This window comes from Ischnura elegans, chromosome 1 (genome assembly GCF_921293095.1).
Source record: "Ischnura elegans chromosome 1, ioIscEleg1.1, whole genome shotgun sequence".
Classification (NCBI taxonomy): Eukaryota; Metazoa; Arthropoda; class Insecta; order Odonata; family Coenagrionidae; genus Ischnura; species Ischnura elegans.
In genome coordinates, this window is record NC_060246.1 from 112506296 (window position 1) to 112518955 (window position 12660).

The window sequence follows — 12660 nt, forward strand, 5'->3', positions numbered from 1 at the left end:
ATTTAAAATCATCTCACGAAAATACTTGTATTTGCTGTTAAGTCGTTAATTACATAATTGGCATGGTTCCTTAAAACGCAAATACTCCATGGCTCCTATATGACCGCGGAATGGGAAGGGGATCCCTATAATATTTAGATGTAATTGGCGTTGGACTCGCTCATCACATTTCTATTATGACATCTTGTTCGTGCGCAATTTATATGACCGTGCTTCCGTATCAATTGAAGGAATTAGAATATTTTCGCTCTATTTGTTACTGAGGGGCAGATAAAGGAGAGCTACTGACCATCTCTACATTCTCCAGTTTAACAGCGTACAGAATATATATTTTCGGGGTAGAGGAGACCAAATCAATGTAGTTTTGGATTATTAATTTTATCTTAGCACACCCCGTGATATTTTTTTATTTATATTGAGTGTGAAGTCGAAATAAAATTAACATGGACGACAGTGTAAATATGAATATTACAGTGGAAATATGAAGTTTTACGGTAGCTCTGAGCAGCGGAAGGTAGACAGCTTGAATGCTAAAATTATTCCTCATTTTGTGGGAGTAGGGGTCTCAAGTAAAAAAAAACCCTGTAGCAGTCAAAAAAGGTAAATTTCATATTTTTCGTCGATTGAAGGTCTCGTTAATTTATAATTAATTATTAAAATTAATTAAATTTTGATTGCGCTTGAACACTTGACCTCGTTGTTTATCGATATTAAACGTCAGCTTGCATACCCAATACGGAGTCCGTTCTTTTTTATTTTTGTACTTATATTTGAACCATAATGTAAACTATCATATTTTCAGTTCTCTTTGGAATTTTCAAAAAATGTTAATTTATACTAATCGATCAAATCTTAGAGTGAAGGAATCGTTCCAAAATATTAATTATGTTGGAGCAAAGTTCTTCATCTGGGAAATGCCCCTTAGTTGGGGCGCCTTCACTGCCATTTATGTTAGCCCCTTTCGTGTGCGTTACATGTCTTTTATTTCTCAAGCGCTTATTCTCTCAGTGACACTTTTCGTGGAGTGACATCCAAAAACGACGACCTTTTTTACTCCTACGCCCGTTGCTCCCTTCAGGCAGTTGGATTTCGTTTTTCTCTCGTTTGCAACTTTCGCATGTGTGTGTGCTTTATCCGTTGTTTCGAATTTCCTACGCCCCATGAATTTTCGTTTCCCCGTCTTGCGATAAATCGCGTCGGCGCCCTCTTTAAGAGCCTCCACTGGATATTAATGGCCTCCGGGGACCGACCGCCTCCTTCTCCCGTACACCCCTCAGGAACCGCGTCGTCTCGTTGCGATCTCCTGTTACGGCGTGGCACGGTCACGTGATGCGGGAAGATTACGCATTTCTGAAGACAGTTTTAAGTGGGTGGTATTGGTGATGGGTGGCGTGGGAGGTGGTTGATGCTTACTCCCTCGAATAGGGTATATGCGTGCGCGAGAAAGGTCCATAAAATTTGAAATAGCGTCAGGCTTTTACATTGTGTAAATTCAGTACATATATGATATTAAGAAGTTAAATGATCTTATTTACTACACATGCATAAATTATTTTTACATATTCCGAGTAAAGCTATCCTAGAGCTAAACTATAGCAAGTATTATGTTCCCTTATTGTACGCGGAAAAACGACATCTTAAATCTGGTTCTGCAGTCTATTTCCCTAAACTTATTCATATGATCGTATCTACTATAGAAATTTGGCTCTCCCAAAATCACTTGAACCAGTGGGGTAACTATCGGGGTGATGAGGAGATAAATCCCCCCCAAAGCCTCAGACAAAAAAAAATTTTTAACTATTATCGAGTTTTGACGTATAATAACTGCATCTGATTAAAGTTAAATTTTAAGCGCCAAAATGAGGTAAAATGTATTTTCAGCCATGTCGTTTTTCAAAAATTCTCCCCTGTTGCCTGGGGGGATGGAGTCGCCACTTCAGGCCAAGCCATACCCCCCCCCCCCCCCCCAAAGCATATGCCTAGTTACGCCACTGACTTGAACATCAGGAAAGTAGTACTCTACTTGAAATTTCCTCAAAAGATTTAATCTAAATTTTTCCCTTCGATCGCTTAGGCTTTCTAAATTTCTAATTGATCCAGGTACACTACTATGTTTATCGTAAAAAGTGCGGTGAAACCAAGATTTTGGGAGGGAGATTTGAAATCTAGGATCTCGTAAACAGCCGCGGCGTATCTTGGTCGCGTTCGTTTATTTTCCTCTCGCTATCGACACAGCCGCCCCTTTTGTCTCATACCCCACAGCCCATCCGGACCCTGCTCCGTGGTTCGTCCAGAAGTTGTTCTCAATAGAGTGTCCTTCACGTGTCGTGCGGGTGCAGCACGCGCTGTCGGGGTCGTTCAACCCTTTGCTTTTATATCCGCACATATTGAAGAAAAATGTCGAAATAAAAAATCAGTATTTGCGGAACCGAGCGATTGTTATCGTTGAGGGAGTCGTGTCTGAGGAGACGGTGATGTGGTCATGCCTGCGTGCGTAGCACTTACATAGCAGTATGCACAAAGCCAGGGCCAACCCCAGGCAGTGGCACCGGGAGGGGGAGGAGGTTTGGGAGATAGAACCCCCCTCCCAGAGCTCAGGGAAATTTTTAAGTTTAATTCATTTTGCTTAATTGGATTAAAATTACTTATAGAATAGTGTAAGGATTAATAATATATCCCTCAGAAAGCCATGAAACTCACAATTTCGAACCATTTATCTTAATTTTTTTTCTGGGGTAGGGCCCCCGCTCCTCCAGCTTACCCTTGCGGGTATTCTATAACCCCCAGACCCCCCTAACCCTGTATTAGTTTCTCCTAAAACCCCCCTAGCCTTAATTCCTGGCTGCTCCGCTGCCTTCGTGTGCTAAACAGAGTTAGTTAGTTAGAAATTGATACATGGGCGTATCAAGCGGGGGGCAGCTGGCGGTAAACAGCTTGAATGCTAAAAATATTGCAGACCCCCTGGTATTAGTTGCGCTTAAACCCCCCCCCCCCCCCCCCTAGTCTTAATTCTTAGCAGCGCCCCTGCCCTCAGGGATGATGGCGCGAGTTGCGCCTGAAGCCTGAATCACGTGATCATTTTTTCGTCCCTCAGAATGATATCTTTCCAGCGATAGGTTGCCAGGGACCTTAAGAGTGATCGCTTGACCCATCATTTTTTTTAATCACTAGGTCATTCCCACCGTCCTCAAAGCCTTCGCTTATTCTGTTTTTTTTTCGTATTTACAACTGTCAGTCAATTAAAATCCAAACGTAGCGTTATAATCGGTGTTAGCGGGCGCGCGTTCTGATTGGCTTGAAGGAGGTACCAGCGATGGTTTCACGGACGTGCCTAGGGATGGAAAAAAGGAATGGAATTTCCATCCCTGGAGCCATCGCGGGAAACAGTCACTTTTTCCGCCATCATTGGAGCGATCGCTGGGGCTATCCCTCGAAAGGGATGGAAAAAATGATCGTGCGTTCGAGGCTCAAGGAAATAATAAAGCCCCATTCACAGCAACTTAGCTTGGCGTAACTTGACTTAATACCCCCCAGATCTATCATTGAAATATTCCCCATTCAAAGCTCGGACCGTGAAATAGATGTCGGAGAACTTCGAATATTTCAAATGGCTGAAGATAGATATCATTGATTTCCTAACAACTGGCTACTTCCGAGAGATATTTGATCTTTTCCAACTAATGACCATTCCAAGCCGTGTTAAGCCAGTCTTTAAGTTGTTGTGAACTAATATCCGCTCTTCTCAAGCGGTCAACTCATTAGTAACGCCTTGTTAAGTTGTTTTAAACGGGACATTATTGTGTGCTTTGAAGTTGGTAAGCAACTTTTTAGTACCTACGTTTGGAACATGCTTCTTTATGATAGTGAGGCATGGACGATGACAGCAACGGAGAAATCAAGGTTGGAAGCTTAATCCGTCGGGCGCAATGGATCAGACAGGCACACCGCGAGTTTTCCGTGTCACTAGGCGGCACAGACCCTAGCTATTTGCTAATAGCTATTTGCTAATAGCTATTTGTTTAGACATCCATTATGCAGCCTTTTGCTTTTCGCATTAATGCCGACAGATCAGTGGCGGAATATTCAGCATAAGTGAGCAAAATGCTAACTAAGTATTTGACTTGCCGGCCTCGGTGGCGGTGAGGTAAAGTCCACGCCTGCGAATACGTAGGTCGCGGGTTCGAATCCCGCCTGGGTAGGTGGTCCCTATTCAGGTCATGGATGTTTGTGATGTTCCATTGTTAATGTTGAAACACCCGTTGAAAAGCCGTTCTGAGCTGTTTACGGGGAAGGGGGAATTAAATAAATAAATGAAATAATGGCATAATAAAGCAATAGAAAAGCATTATTATATGAAAAAGGTAGAAAAATAAAAGAAACTGATATTGTTCTATTCACATGATAAAATACATTACGTATATAATAATACTTGATAGCCTAAAGATCACGTTAAATCTCACTTCGCTGGATCGGTCCGGGGTCGAATGACGTCATGTAAAGGGGTCTTTGCATAGCACGAAAGACATCATGTAAGTATTTGACTGCATTAATAATTTTACTTTAAACTTTCTAGGTGTACCACTGAGCAATGTTAAGAGTTAATGTTTTTTTCGCATCTATGCCTGTCAGGCACATTGCGCCTTAACTCAGCAATTCCAATATTGCGCCTGACGAAAGGTTAAGAAATGTGGTGTTGTAGAAGAATGATGAAGATCAAATGAATTGATCGTGTGAGAAATGCTGAAATTCTAAGAAAAGTGGGAGAGTAGTCTTGAAAACCTAAGGCAGAAAACGGAAAACTTTAATCGGCCTCATCGTGAGACTCGATGTTATAATAAAATTACGAGCGTGCTGCGCCCGCTCCCAGCGTGCTTCCCCCGCTCTTTTCAATGCAGGTCCACAGAGGGATAGGCGCGTTTCTAATTTTAAAATGTAGAAAAAAAGGCAGGGTCTTATGTACAAATTTAATTGGAATGTTCATGTACAAATTGAGGTCAGAGGACCGCTTGAAACACAACATTGGAAGTAATTACACTATCCTCTGTTAAACGCACATGATGACTCATTCATAGGTATCAACAGGAGACTTGAATTTGGAATCAGCCGCATTTTGGTAAAAGTTATTTAAAGGATGCGAGATATTGTTCCAAATGAACAAATGTATCAGTTTTTGCGCCGTTGACGTAAGGAATATTTACCGGTTTTTTGTTTTTTTGTTTTTTTTTATTTAAAAACCAATTTTAGTAAACAATAGCAATATTTAGGAAGTAAGGTATGCCGTCGCATGTTCTCTGATATATTCTGTGCATTTTGGTACCTCATTTGTAGAGTTTGGATGCGTATAAGTTGAGAAAAAAGGTATCTATACAGTACAAATAATATAGAAGATCGATGATTGAAAAGTGAAAGTAAAGAACGTCAGAGGTAGGCGTTGGATGAGGTTCGTGAAGGATGTAAAGAATAAGATAATCCGATGGGAGAATTGAGTGGAGAGCTGCGTCACACGAATCTAAGGATTGACGACTGTTGATGATGGTGGGATGAAAAAAATTGGAGGGGATTTTTAGAAAAATTGTCGGTAATTTTAAAAATGCATGCGTGCCTCATGGTGGGAATGCGTCGTCACCTTTTTGGGGGATGGTCAACCTTGTACATAGCCAGGGGTGGGGATAAGAGAGCTTCGGCTCGTACCTCTAACCCTCACCTCCGAAATTTATTTCTCCCTGAACAGTAGGGAATGGGTCCTTAGGGATGCCCTTTATCCATTCACTTAAATATATTCGGATTTTGCTGGGTATAGTTTAAGAGCTTTGTGTCTTGAAACGCGTTGACTAGAAAAATGCATGTGTGTGGCTGTTCGTAGATATTTCAATATAATATCGGTTTGCTGTCATCCTTATGAACATACCAAAACCATGGGTGGGTCCAGGATTTCTTTCTGGGGGGGGGTACTAGTAAGGCCGTATCCAGTATTTTGTTCTGGGGGAGGCATAAGGATACCTCGTAATACAAAACAAACGCAATGATAATGGGACCGTATGAAAAATATTGCATATTTTTTAAGGTTCTGGGGGGCACGTTTCCCCCCCCCCCCCCCCCCCCCCCCTAGATCCGCCTATGACCAAAACCGGTCGAGTATGTATAATGATATCAAAGGAAATGTCCGCGGACTATCCAGCGGTGTACCATTACCGAGTCACACGAATAAGATATCATAGCGAGCGGGGGATTTAGGAGGGATTCAAACCCTTCTAAATATTTGGGAGATGTGTGTGGCCCAGCGGGTGGAGCATTGGGCTGCTTAACGGAGGGTTTTGGGATCATATCGCGGGTGAATCCTTCGAACACCCCGAAATAACCAATCGTCGAAGGGCGAGGTGACATAGGGAAAGGAACTGGCCCTCCAAAAATGAATGTGTGAAATTCACACCCCTGCGAACGAGTCTGGGGTGAACTCTACCCTCTTCTATCTAGAAATCTAACCTAGAATAACTGAGTGGGTCTTTAAATTACTGCCATCAGAAGAATCCACCCCAAAGAAATGTATTATCTCCTCAAATGAACCCCCTTCCAAAAACATTTTTTGTGTGATAATTATAGCCTTGCCCGTTCGCGTAACTGACCCCTCTCTCATTGGTTCCTATTTTCCACAGGAGTTCACGGACAGCGGGTCCAGCCACAGCCTGTCCACGGGTGGCGGTTGCATCAACCCGGGTGCCTCCAGCTCTTCCCCCGGCAACGAGTTCACCATCTTCCCACCGGCGGCAGCGGCCCCTCCAACTGGACCTGGGGGCGGCGGGGGCCCCGTGAGCTTCGAGCCCTTACCTGACATCCGCCCCCGACCGGCGCCCTCGGCGGCCGCGTCGCCGGACAGCATATCGGCCGCCAGCCGACGTCGCCCCTCGCAGAAGAAACCGGCGGCCTTCAATAACGCCGTCTCCCACGGCCTCTCCGCGCAAGACTGGTTCGGTAAGGCCGCACTGTATTGATTGAACATGTTGTGTGTTTAGCAGGGGTGGACTGGTTACCAAAATGCCCTAGGGCAACATTATCAAAGGGCCCCGATAGGAAAGTTCCCCTCCTCAAAAGAAAAGTTAGAGGACACATTTTGATGAGCATGAATGTGCCTTGTTTGTGATATTGTTTGAAGAGAGCATGGCGGAGGTTGGTATCTAGGTCTCATTAAATTTAGTTAAATTTATTTGTTGTTATAAGTTTTTAATCGCTTAAACAAACAATGAATTAATACATTAAATTTTCAAATAACATCCATAAGGCAGACACCGGTTTTCTAACTCCAATAATTTAGTCTACACGAACTGGTGTAAATATCACAAAACAGCATCCACATGCTTACATTTTTATGATGGTCTTGATTTGCTGATGCAAGTGAATTTTATCGCCGACAATTCCCCTTCAAAATCATTTACACCTTCCACCTTTGACAGCTCCTTTGTCAGCCCACATGTTTGGAGTACCAAAGATAATAATCTCGCATCACTTCCTAGCGGGCTACTGCACCCAACGGGCATTACAAGTCCTGCCTTTAAAATACATTCTCCCTCTGTAGCAGAGCGGCTATTTGTTATTGCCTCAAGGTATCAAAATGCCTCTTCAATACCCAGAGAAACCTTTTTTGACATTTTCTGCTTCATTTTATGCTGTGGCTCGACAGCCAATGCTATCACTACATTACTATCCTAGATGCGTAAGACACATTGGCAAATTAGGTACTCCAGGGCTTTCAGCACCTCCAACAGTGATTCGAGGTGGTCTAGGAAATAGAACTGGTCAACCCCACCCTGAATGTGTAATTATTCCTATGCCTGTAGCTTAGATTGAGGTGAGCTCTATCCTCACCTATGCAAACCATCCTTCGGGTTGAATCATTGTTTTAATGTCCTGTCCAACAGACAGAGTGAGGCACCTGAATTACCCATCCTGGTAATTCACATTTGACCTGGAACTAACTTTTTTGAACCCATCACTAAACTTGAAATTTTCAAAATGAATAAATTTTATTATTTAAACTTTTAATCATTAAAATTTTAATTTTAGTGAGGATTTTGAATAGTTTTGGTTGTGATTCATTTGTAAAATATGGTCAAGCTCTGAAGATACCAAAATGTATTTTGGTAAACTTAATAATATGTAGCGACCTATATTCAAAAATAACTAGATCTGTATGTAGTTCTTTCTGGCATCAATAATCTATTCATGTGTATGGTAATAATTGTATATTTGTTTTTGATGAGTTATATGTCATGTTAATATGTTTGAATCAATTTTTATCCTGGTATATATGATTATAATTAGCCTTGGATATCATTTTTTAAACTGATTAGATGTTTATAATACTAGCTTCATGAGAGAGCTGTGCTTACTGGTGTCCTTGAATTCTTAGTCACTATTTTTCAACTGCTTGTAGTAGAAAATGAGAAATGTATGTTTTCTTTACTTTATTTTATATTAATGTTAAAATGGTGTAACTATTAAATGAAATCTTCTTTGTATTTGATTTTTATGCTTTGTCTTTTGGCCCAATTCCTCAGATGATCCTCATGCTAACTTCCCAAGGAGTCAACTCAAGTACCTGTGTGAATTCGGGAAAGGATGGTTCGGAAGGGTGAGTCAATATTTTAAAGTTGGATTGCAAAATTTAATATACCAAACAATTCTACAGTGGAGGAGAGTATGGCTTGGTGGTGTTACTGATAGCATAATTAAATGTACCGTTATGATTACATAAACATGGGTGCCTCAGCGGTGTCAGTGCATAAATTTATGTAATTATTTTTTGATAACTTCCATTATAAGTTTGCTCAGGTATCAAAGCTACAAAAATAAACCAAATTGGATAATTTAACATATACATAATGATGGCATGATAAAATATGGCATGGTTGACATATATATTGCATTTGGGTGATTGCCCACTGGACCAGCAACTTGGAGATATAGGTTCAAATCATGGCCAAGCCAAATGATTTTTTCATGGCATTTTTCACCCTTGGTGTAAATAATCCATGTTTGGCTTCATTGGACCTTCTTAATGGATTCTCAATTTTGCCATTTATTCATGATTTTCTGTTTCTATGTATTTTGGACCTGATCTCTGATGCATGGACTACATTGACTCTAAAATGTTAGAGTGATGACGTAACAGATCATAATGAAATCAAAAAAACTATGGAGATGCCTGCTTTATGAAAGCTTGAAGCAGTTAACCGTCACTTTAATTTGTTCTGGAGGACTGATCATTAAGCAAATTCCATCATATGTTGAATCAACATTATTTACGGACTTGAAATCAGTTTAAACAGCATCTGCACTTGTAATTGTTGCTTTGTTAGAATTTTTCTCGTCAAAAATAATATGTATCATTACAAAAAAATGACTCATTGTATGGTGAAATTTGAAATTATATGGAGCATGCATGATATGTGCTCAGATTATATGTCAAATCCACAGTAAGTCGAACCCATTGTAAAGGAGGTTTACTGTATTTCATTGCTAGTATCATTATTGGTTTCAATTTGAAAATGAGGTCCACTCTTTCTTAGCTAAAATCTCAATAACATTCCACCAAGTTCCATGGCCATTTAGACTTCATTTGGGCCAGGGCCTAGTCAAATTGACACGCCCGTGCCAATGAGATCACAGAAGTTAAGCAATATTAGGCCTGTGCTAAGTTTGGATGGGTGATTATTTATACCATGGTGCTCTAGCTTGCTGGATGCAAGTGACTGGCAAGATAAACTTAGGGTTAGCACTGTATATGTACCAAGAAAATGGAGTGGGAACCCAAAAAATGCCCCCAACCATGTAATCTACCTAAGTAGGATGTATTCAAATTTCATATTTCATTTCATTAATGATGTTATGTATTGAAGTTGATTAATGGGGTTGATAGAAAAAAAATTTTAGGGGATTTACTTGGTAGGGAGGAGAATTGCACTTTGTTCGGGGATCATTTGGAGGGGTTACACTGTAGACTGTATCTTACTAACAGTTTTGGGGGAAATAATTAAGATCCCATGGCTCACCTCCTTGCAATGGATTTGTTGCTGTGTGAGCCATTCTTGGTTAAGTGAATTTTTAATGTTTTTGCCCATGAAAATTGTGAGCATTTGAATGATTTTCATGTGACTAACGACTTCTCAATTTTCCTTAAAGGTTGTGGAAGGGGAGGCCCTCGGACTCTCCAACGGGATGAACGGGATCTCACCTCCAACCCGAGTGATTGTGAAAATCCTCCATGGGGACGCCACGCCCACCGACCAAATGTACTTCCTCCACGAAGTCAGATACCTGCGAGACCTCTCCCCACACCCAAATATTTTGCAACTCAAAGGAAGATGCCTCGAAACGGACCCTTTCTTGATAATTTTAGAAGCCTGCCCTACGGTGAGTTGGTTTTTCTCATTTGACTTGATTCACGATGGCAGAAAGGCAGACAAAGTTTTGTGACCATTACCCATTGAAACGTTGGTCGGTTTAAGTTTGGTTAGTGTGTGGAAAATTGCAAAAAAAAAATTGCCTTTAACATGATTTAAAATGATGAAAAAGTCCACCAAGTAATAAAACATGAGTCTGTCATTTATATCAGGTGATTCTGTTAATTGATAGAATATTGCCTTTTTTTTACATTGGTCTCTACTCAAATAAATTTCTTACTCCATGTGATATAGACTCACCACTCAACTCTGGCCCCTCCAATTGCTTTCAAATTTGATATGTACATATATGTATTTAGTGACACTTTTATGCAATGAAAAAATAATTAATAATTTTCAGTTGTATTCCGATTGATAAAAATGTGACAGGGTGCCAAAATTTGGGAAATTATGTAAATTTAAGGTTATATATCTATTCATGGACATCTTCATTGATGTAATTATTTACTTCTTAAAAATTGTTTTCACACCCTGAAAGGGGTCATGCTTTCATTTATCAAAAGGGTTTACTTCATCTACAATATTTGGAAAGAGTCAGGGGGGTGCAAGTTTAAAATATATATGACATGGAGTGACCCACCTGTAAATAAATACTTGAATTTAAGTTAAGGATGGGTTGGTACTAGTTTTATGTCGGTTTGTTCCAGTAGAGTTCCTGGCATTGGTTCTCGCTTCTGTGTTTCAATTTTTGTTCTAAATCATTTTATTCTCATCGGCTAACTGTCAAAAGCTACCTACATATATATCTACCTATCTACTTCATTTGGTTATCAGGAAAATTCTACGTAAAGTAAATCTTCATATTATCTCACAAGTTATTGTATCTACAACAGTACTGTATTTTGAGAATATATGTAATGTAAATTGATATTGCGCTCTATGAAAATTTTCTAATTGGGTTTTGCACTGATTAATTCAGCTTCAATTCTTTTTGACTCTGGTTCCTATTCCAGTTCTAAGCTCAAGAACCAAACTGACCCATCCTTCATAAAAATACATCCGATAGTTTTTTCATAAATGAATTTATGGATCGTAATAATGAAATGTGATATTGATTAAGTGCTGTATAGTTATGGTTGCCAGTTAGGAATATTTTATCAAATGAAAGCATGGTGTGTTTTTTTCTAACTTTCAGGGAGATTTGAAGACATTCCTTCTTCAGAACCTTGCCACATCTGAGGCTCTGAGCATGCAAGGAGTTATTCTCAGGATGGCATGCAATGTTGCTGCTGGTCTTCAGCATATGCACGAACGAGGTTTTGTTCACACGTGAGTGCAAACTCTAATTCTCCATTTACCTTAGCCCTTCTGTCATGCAGCATTTGTTTTTGTATACAGAATTATTTTTTCCAATTCAAATAGAGGAAACCTTTGATGGCCAGGATGCATTATTCTAAAATGTTGAAAATTCATTACCACCTAATGATGAGTTTTTTCACGAGCATGGAACTATACCTACTTACCGGCAGCACAATTTTTGATGCTATAATAATCAATGATATATTTATAATTGAAAATTTTCTCCAAATAATGATCAAATATGCGTATAAAAATAAGCACACTCAGATTATTAAACATGTTATAGCATTGATGGTTACAAAGAAATTGAAGAATACATGATTGATTCCAATAACAGATACATATTAATATGAATATTTATTGTATATTGATGTAGCATATTTTGGTGCATATTTTTGTCTATATTTTGACATGCTTTTCTCTTGTCCAATATTGATGCATGATATAATTGGATAAATAATCATTATCATTATTATCTAGAGTAACATTATTTCTTCTGTGGCTCTCTTCCATCAACTCAATGGAAATGGACCCATGCAGGGATCTGGCTGCTCGGAACTGCCTAGTGGCATCTGATCTCACAGTTAAGATTGGAGATTATGGAACAAGCATTGATAATTTCAAGGTAACTGGCCATGTATTTTTCAAATTTAATATCCTTCCCTCTGTGATAATTAAGCTGAGCACTTAATACTGAATAATTTTGCTTATTATGTAGTGGACTAGTTAAAGTCTTCAAAAGGCTTCCCTAGACTATTGGCCTTGTTATGAACAAAAACCCATAGATGAAATGTGTCTGTGAAAAATAGGTATGTATCTCGTTTTATCTATGCTTATAGGCTCCATCATTTCAATGATATTGCAGCCTTAAATATGTCACCAGAAATCTTGAATATGTATATTT

General features: G+C 39.7%; 1 protein-coding gene across 1 annotated transcript in view; it reads left to right on the forward strand.

Annotated features, from left to right (window-relative positions):
• LOC124168207 overlaps positions 1 to 12660 on the forward strand; it is a 235138-nt gene that overhangs the window by 191002 nt on the left and 31476 nt on the right. Inside the window, exons 2-6 of the mRNA XM_046546342.1 lie at positions 6654 to 6969; positions 8553 to 8626; positions 10177 to 10407; positions 11593 to 11726; positions 12297 to 12381. Coding sequence (XP_046402298.1) covers positions 6654 to 6969; positions 8553 to 8626; positions 10177 to 10407; positions 11593 to 11726; positions 12297 to 12381 — 840 coding nt within the window. The remainder of the gene's footprint in view (positions 1 to 6653; positions 6970 to 8552; positions 8627 to 10176; positions 10408 to 11592; positions 11727 to 12296; positions 12382 to 12660) is intronic.